Raw genomic sequence first — 8,176 nt, forward strand, 5'->3', positions numbered from 1 at the left:
TGGCAGACCAGCTCGACTGCAGCCCGATGCGCGTGTCCAAGAAGCTGGGGTCGGGCATGCTTCAGGGACAATATGTACCGCGACGCCTTGGCTCAACAGCATACGTGCCGAACCGGCACCCGACGGCAGCGTTTGTCTATTTGGCGCAAGAGGCCCAGGCGCAGTTGGCGACGCTGCGCAAGCTGAGTTTTGCGTGTCTGCATTAGGTGCTGTAGTTATTATAATAGTGTGGTATTGGATATATGTTCATGTAGCTTAAGACGCTGGTCTCCGAACGTTCCCTTCAACTGGCGTTGCCTCTTTTTTCAAAAATGCAGGTGCCGAACTGTACGGATAAAATTTATCCGGTAGCCTCTGTACTGGAGCTGGACCAAATTTGCCTGGTTTGCGAACGCACATTTGCGAGTCAACGCACTCAAGGACTGTGAATGGACCGCACGCGTCGTTTTGCGTCGGTGGGGGTGGCAGACGTGGCCTGTGCTGGAGCTGCGCTTGCTGTGGCTCATGACGTCATGCGCGAAGCTAAGTTCAGCATTCTAACCATTTTGAGGTCGAGTTCAATGACATGATTCGCGATCCTCGCTACAGCCAGTGGTTCATCAACAGCCTCCGCTGCTCCCAAGCCACGTTTCGCGCTCTTGTGTCCACCCTCTGCGTCTACATAATTGTTGGTATCGTTCTCTGAACACTGCACAACCTCGTCGCTGCACCATTCGCCAAGCTGCTCAACGTTGGTTTATCACACGATAACCAGTCCAGCTCGGCCAAGGGACGCAAATCTGCTTGTCTGGGCCCAACAAGCCCAAGGCGTGTACTCGAGCCACCGTCCGATCCGTACGCCGTCTCTGTCATGGTTCTCGCGCGCGTCCAAAAGAAGCTTGACAAGCTGATTGGCGCGCACGAGAGCGGCTACCGCCCTGGACCAAGCACGTCGTATGTCGTATGGTCGCACAAGGGGCGCCCAGATCCGCCAGTATGAAGAGCAGTTCACGATGCTGGGAATCGACTTCTCCCGCGAGTTCGACACGATCAACCGCGGTATCCTCGACGATGATGAAGTGCCCCGCTCCAATTGCGGCTATACGACAAGTCGCACAGCCCTTTTGAGACCAACATAGGCACGCCATAAGGCGACTCGTTGTCGCTGGCGCAGTTTCTTGTATGCATCGACGCCACGCTCAAGAATTTCGGGCAGACGCTCAGCGAGGCAAGCAACCTCCTCGATAACACGGTCTCCTACACCCGACGACTCGGCCTTCATCTGCCACGACGACGCTCCCATGTGACCAGGATCAAGGACACCGCCTTCTTGGCGTGGCACGCAACCAAGAAGCTCGGTAGTCTGACGACGCAGCCGGTTTGCACGCTCGGAAGCGACTGCTGACAGCGGCGTTCTACAACATGTGGAAGATCTGGATGCGCTGAGGCCTCATCTCGGAAGGCACCCGTATGCGGTTGGCTGTACAAGTGCTACGAGCTCCCAGTCCTTTTGCCCTACGCGAACAAGCCTCGCGGGCCTCGACAGTTTCCATCGTCGGCAGCTGCGTCGTCTGCTAGGTATCTTTCACCCAAACGCTCTACAAGCGCTTCGACAGCGTCCCGCTGAGCGAGATTTTCGTCGCCTGCCAGCGCTGGCGCCTGCTGCGCCTGGATAACGACGTCCCTGCCAACGCTGCCGCCGGTCGCAAAGCCTGGCAGACCTTTCGGAGCTTGTCGTCATGAGCGTCTCCCGTGGCCGCAAGTGCCCCCGAAAAGCAAAATGCACCGCACGCCGCCTGGCGAGCAAATGAAGAAGGAAATAGCTAGTCTCTATGCATGCGGCGTATTTACAACAACGAGGGTAACACAAAACACTGCGTGTGTTTTGAGCGTAGTTGCTTTGCGCGAAACAACCTTGTGCACGAGGCGGCGAAAGTGATCGTGACGCGTCTTTGTGGTCTTGCGAGCAGGGATTGGCTAAAAGCTGGTCCTGATCGCACTGTGATTGGAGAAATATTCGAAGCACTGACTGACCCCGCCAGTGCACTTGTTTCATTGTCCCATGCGGCCAAGTCGCCAGTTGCTTCGCTGTGTCGCTTCACGAATGTTCGAAATCGAAGCTTTTGCAAAGCTCGCATGCGTTGTCGCACCCTCGATGCAAGATTTCACCTCAAAACGCACGCTGGGCCTTGGCGGTGGCTTCTTGGTCGTCGACTTCGTGCAAGTTCTCTGCCGAACATGTACAATTTCGCTGCACGTCTTGGGCAAGCGGCTGGGCCGTCTTGGCGGCGATCGCTAGCATTTCTGGCCAATCAAAACCAGCCGAGCCCTGTGGACCATCTGTTCTAGGTGCATTTGGGCGTTTTGCTCGAGCCCAAGTTGCGCCACCATCTCTGCATGCGCCCTGTGCTTGTCTTTGTCGTATTTGATTTAATGCCGGTATCTATCTGGCATCGTGCAGCTGCCGCATGGGATGTGCCCGAGGCACGCTCTCCGTCGCCGTGCTTGGCGAGACAGCCCTTGCCATCCACTCATTTTTGACAGTTTCAATATAGCTTGGGGTGTAACTGTCCTTAAACAAGTAACCGTTGGCCTACGTGTAACCGTCAGGGATCGTCACGACACATCACCGGAAGCTCGATCCGTAAGTGGCAGCTAGTGATTTACCGCACGGTTTACTAGCACTCGGTCAACTTGGACGCAGAAATACAATGACGTCTTTAATAATGGGATGACTACCACAGCAGCAGTCGCGATGGGACTGACTACCTTCATGATCTTTGTAGGATGAGATTCATGCCAGGATTGTCGGGGATGGGTGGCGACAGTGTGAGAAGCACCTGGTCGCACACCCAAGCCAAGTGCTAAAAGGCGGAGAACAGTGCAGACAAGTTCAGCCTCTGTAGAATCCGCATAGCTACTCTATCGATAATACGACAGACCCCAAGGCCTGCACGGTGAGCAAACCACTTTGATAAGCCGAGCGGATGCAAGCATGCTAGTCCTCGCACAGACAATAACGAAGAGCCAAGCATTTCATTGTCATCTTGCTGCGAGCTACCTGTGCGCTCGTCGCTTCGGCGCAAAGCCCTCTCCATCGGGAGGCAAACCGACTCATTCCAGTTTAGTCGCAGGGGATGAGAGAGAGCCATAAACAAGGGTCGTCGTCGTCGCCTTGCAGCTCAGTGTCGGACAACCTGGTGGCAAGCAGCACCATTGTTTAACGTTTCTGTCGTTTGACCCACGCTTCGGCACGACAAGCATCCGCACGGCACCTTGGTATTCGTGTGACCACGCGGAGTGCTGTTTCAACAACGGTCGTACACTTCACCTCATAGCCAATACGGGGATCAAGGCCAACTCTCACTACCAAGCACACTGCCTGATCAGACCATGGCGACAGCCCTATCACGCACCGCTTACGCACATACTACCCAGTCGCAACCGTAGCTGATCACTAATTTTACAAACCTTTTACGGTACGTGAGCCTGCAGGTCACCAAGTGCGATACATTGTGAAATCGTTTTGCTGGGACCCCACTCTTCAATTTGCCATGGACATTGCACGCCTCCTTGCACCGCTCGACCGCGGCATCGACGACTTCGATGATGACAACACCACCACGCACGCTGATCTCCGCAACGGCGCTTGGTCGTGGGTCGAGGAGCGCTACACGATGGCGCTCATTGAAGCCTTCCTCCTCGGCGCCTTTCCAAGCCTACTGCCGGGCACGACGCTGCGGGGCTTCCTCGCGTCGCACCTACAGTGTGTCCCGATGCGCGTCTCCAAGAAGCTGGCCTCGGGCACGCTTGCCGGCAAAACCGTCGTCAAGAAGCTCGGCAAGTCGCGCTACGCTCACAACAACACGCTTGATAGCGTCCATGTGCTCCACAAGCTGCGCTTGCTCCAGCGCGCGTTCGACCAAGCGCACAAGCGCGAGGCACGGAATCCCTCGGGTCGACAACTCTCGCCTCGTCGCCCGACGTCGCCCACGTCGCCGAGTCGCATCGGCCACTGGCCGCTCAAAGAAGAAATGTACTTGCAGAAGCTCATTAGCTGCTTCTTGAACGGATACCTCGATTTGGTGCCGGGCACAACGCTGCGGGCCTACGTGGCGGGCCAGCTCGACTGCAGCCCGATGCGCGTCTCCAAGAAACTGGGGTCGGGCATGCTTCTGGGACGGTATGTGCCGCGGCGTCTCGGCTCGACAGCGTACATGCCGAACCGGTACCCGATGGCGACGTTCGCGTACTTGGCGCAAGAGGCCCAGGCGCAGTTGGCGACGCTGCGCAAGCAGAGTTTTGCGTGTCTTCATTGAGGTGCCGACAAATTGTGTGTAGTGTATCGTAGCAACAGGTGGTAGATTGTATCACACGGGTAATTGTGTCGTTGTTTTCTTATCCTTTGTACAATGGTGCCACGACCGAGCTTGGCGCCGGCCACCCCCATACTTTTCGGTACGTTTCGTCCAAACAAACTCACCGACGTCGCGCTCGGTGCGGCTGATATTTCTGCAGCGCGTCAGTCGCTCGTACCGCCTCGGTCGCGGGAACTGTCGTCAATCACGTGAGACCATGTTGATGTCCAACGATCGGGTGCGAGGCGTCTGATTCAGTGGGTGTTTTCGACAAACGACAGCGGGGGCTTAGCCGTTGTGGACGCACTCGTTGGCTTGCTTATGATGACATTTATGGAAGAACAAGGCAACTTTCCCGCCAATCTCATTGTTGAAGCCCATTTCACATTTCACACGTTCCACACATTTTGCACATGACTTACTGGTCGACGTGGCAAACTGAGAAGAAAGTCCTTCATTGCAGCTGCTCGACGTCCTTCCTGTGAGATGCTGCGCGAGGTTGGGTTAATAAAAAAGTTTATTGACCCATGAGTTTTATTGACCCATGAGTCGCTGCACCCACGTGATTCGCGCCATGACATGGTTTAGCCTTCGATTTCCGACTCGGACTACGAGAAAAGACCATTTAACGTGCAAATTTCGAGAACGCAAATGGCTCCACGATTCCCCCGCGCCTGCCAGCCATTCCACTGTGACGACGGACCGTAGCCTGTCGACGCATCGCGTGTAATACCATTCGCGCGCGGCTCCAGTGGCTGCAGCGGCCAACGCGAAGAGCGCACGCACGGTGAGCTCCTCTCGTGATGATGTGATGCGCTAAAAAAAGACAAAGTGGAGTCAGAGTAGCACGTCCTCCTTTCTTGTATAGCACTCCCGACGCGCGATCGCTCGGCGACCAACGCTATCTTGAGGATGCGCAATACTACAGTACCCTCATCGCGTTCCTTGCCTTGCGTACCTCTCCGGCGGCGGTGGCGACAAGCCGTTCCTTGCCACCTCGAGCTGCTCTCGCCCTTGACGCACCAACACATCCATTGCTGGACGCGCCTGTTTGCTGCGGCAGCGAATGCACAACCCCAGCACCTTTGGTGCAAGCTCGAGACAGGAAGCGGAAAATGGTTGGTCGAGGCGTACTGGCCGGGGTATATTAGATAGGGTGGGCGCCAGTGAGGAATAAGTTAGGATCACTACGACAACGGATACATCTAGTTGTAGCCAAAGCACGCTTGGCGCAACCGGTGGAGCTCAGCGAGCGCCGCGACCTTGCCGTCCATGTCACTGCCGTCGTGGAGGACCTTGGGCGGCGCGTAGGCCATCGTGCCGAGCTTCTTGGGCAGGTGGATGCCGGCGATCGAGCCCGTTGCGAGCTTCTTGGAGATACGCATGGGGCTGCAGCGCAGGCGCTCGGCGAGGAACGACCGGAGGCGCGTTCCCACCGGCAGCGTGATGTAGCCCTTGATGAAACACTCGATGAGCTTCCACGCGTAGAGCTGCTCGGTGCGGCTCCAAAGGCCGACGCGCGTGAGGTACGGCGCCTGCGTCTTGGTCTGCATCTCCATGACCGCCGTCGGGTCCGTAAACTTGATGTCGTAGGCGTCGAGGCGCTCGGCGTACGCGCGCTCGGCGTCCGCGAGCTGCTCGAGCTTGACGACTTGCTGGACCGGGTCCACTTGCTGGTTTTCGTACCGGATCGGACCGAGCTTGGCCGGGAGCGCGACGCCGGCGAGGCGGCCGGTCGCAAGCTTCTTGGAGACGCGCATCGGCGAGCAGTAGAGCTTGTCGGCGAGGAAGCAGCGGAGCGACGTGCCGAGCATAATGTCGGGCAAATAGCCTTGGGCAAAGCACTCGATGAGCGCCAGCGAGTACCGCTCTTCCTCGAGCGTCCAAATGCCGGCGCGCGGGCTCTGCACGATGCCCGAGTGGTCGCTCGACCCGTCGTCCGACGTGAGAAGGAGGGCAATGTCCATCGTCGTTTGGTGGTGCTGGGTGTCGCGAGGCAAAATGCAAACTGGGCCAAACAGCGTCGTGTGCCCGTCGCAGGTGTCGGTTCTATGGCCTCCTGGCGCCACTCCTCTCTCGTGTCGATTTCTCGCGATGATGATGAGGTACCGTACTGTAGAACCTTCGATGGGTTGAAGACGTTGAAGCCCGATAATTGGCTGTGCCAAGTAATGTGGTAGGTGCAGCGCCACATGGTGCACGCATCGTGGTGGTGCCACTCCGTGCACCGGCCCACGAACGCGCGCCACGCTGCGGCCGCGGTCGGCCCGCGTCCGGCCCACCGCCAACGAAAGACCGAGAAGGACGCGTGGCGGCCGCGCTGCAATGAAGCTTCACGAACGAGGCGGCACCTGGGGCGTCCACAAATGGCAGGTGGCATGCACCCGTTCGTACGCTAAGTCAAGTTGCGTGCAACGCGCGCCGGTCTACATAAAAACGCCGAGCCCGAATGGAGGCCATCCAAGCGCACACCGCCCCAACGTCCTCCAAAGCCCGACATCGAGATGTGCTCGACCAAGTGTGGTGGCGCCACCGTATTCTCCGCCGCAGTCGCCGGCCACAACGCTGCCGTGCCACAGCGCGTCCGCCGTCCGAACGACTGGAGAGGGTTCCTTGTCGTCGCCGTGTCCCAGCGAACTGGGCACATAGAAGTGGCGGCCGAGTACTGTGCGGCGGCCGCGCAATAGATACGCACGCATGCCCTGAACCGATGCATCCATCTTCGAGGTGCTTTCGACTCGTCCCACCCTGGTCACCACGGGCACTGCACCCGACTTCACCTTGGAAAGGTCAACATGGCCCGTAAATTGTGACAAAAGAGGGTAGAGTTGCACTTTATGGTGCTGCACTATGGTATTTTTCGACAAAAAGAGGGTTTGCACGTGGATACTTGGCTCAGGATGCGTGCGTCGGCCATCTCGTCCGACGTTCCTGCCATTCCGTGGGTTGAAGCCGTCGACGCTACGGTCGTGGACGGTCAACTGAGTTCCAGTCGAGTCGTTCTAGTCGTCGTACGACGGTGCAGATTTGTCAAGTGTCTTTTTGCATTGGAATTGGTTCCAACTGCGATGGGTTTGTCTCGGGCCTGTCGACTCGTTCATGGTACCCACGTCGCCATGCATTTCGAATACGTGACCGTCCAATTGTTAGTAAAGCGGGAAGCGTCAGGTTGTCGTCGGTGGCCGTGTCGTAGAAACTACGCAATGTGTAACCCTACCCGCTGCGGCACGGTGGGTTGCTTTGCAGTGCAGTTTGCGATTTCTGAAGGCACCACCATGGTCGCTCTTCTTTATCACGAACCGGTCACGTCACACCAGCACACTGGCGTCAACGGATGACTCTGTCGGTCGGCGATATAGAAATGACATGCACCCATGCTTGCAAGTGGTCGCCGATTCACAATCACACGTCTTCCACCCATGCTCGTCCGATCTTTCTTGACGTATACGAGAGCGGCATTGCAGACTGAAAGCAGCGATGCGCTTGCTACTGCAGCCCTATATTAATCGTGTCAAGCATGCAACAGCTGCCGCGTCGTCGCAGCCACAGTACTCGCCCGCCGACTCGGCTACAAAAAACGCTCAACGGGATGTATCGCAGGTTCGATTAATCGCACGTGCGTACGTCGAGAGACGAATGCACCTAGAGTGCAGGGAGCGAGGGACGCCCGCGACGAGAGCAAGAGTGGCGAACGTGTCCTCGTAGCGTCCCTCACGCTGCGTGAAGCTGCACTTGACACCGTTCCATGCCGTCCAAGTCGAGTTGGCGGTTTGTTGTTTGCAGATAGGCGAGAGAATCCCAGCCTGCAATGGTCAACGGCATCACACCAACACAAAAAC

General features: G+C 57.3%; 2 protein-coding genes across 2 annotated transcripts; one reads left to right on the top strand and one right to left on the bottom strand.

Annotated features, from left to right (window-relative positions):
• Positions 1-3,532: 3,532 nt before the first annotated feature.
• Positions 3,533-4,372, top strand: SDRG_00088 (hypothetical protein; the record flags this gene model as incomplete). Its single annotated transcript, XM_008605551.1, has 1 exon — positions 3,533-4,372. A coding segment is annotated over one exon (766 nt), but the record flags the coding sequence as incomplete, so codon positions are not given.
• A 1,170-nt stretch (positions 4,373-5,542) lies between these two features.
• On the bottom strand, positions 5,543-6,304 carry SDRG_00089 (hypothetical protein; the record flags this gene model as incomplete). Its single annotated transcript, XM_008605552.1, has 1 exon — positions 5,543-6,304. The coding sequence occupies one exon, from the start codon at positions 6,302-6,304 to the stop codon at positions 5,543-5,545; it is 762 nt and encodes a 253-aa protein (XP_008603774.1).
• Positions 6,305-8,176: the final 1,872 nt, after the last annotated feature.

This window comes from Saprolegnia diclina (assembly GCF_000281045.1).
Source record: "Saprolegnia diclina VS20 unplaced genomic scaffold supercont1.1, whole genome shotgun sequence".
NCBI classification, from domain to species: Eukaryota; Oomycota; class Saprolegniomycetes; order Saprolegniales; family Saprolegniaceae; genus Saprolegnia; species Saprolegnia diclina.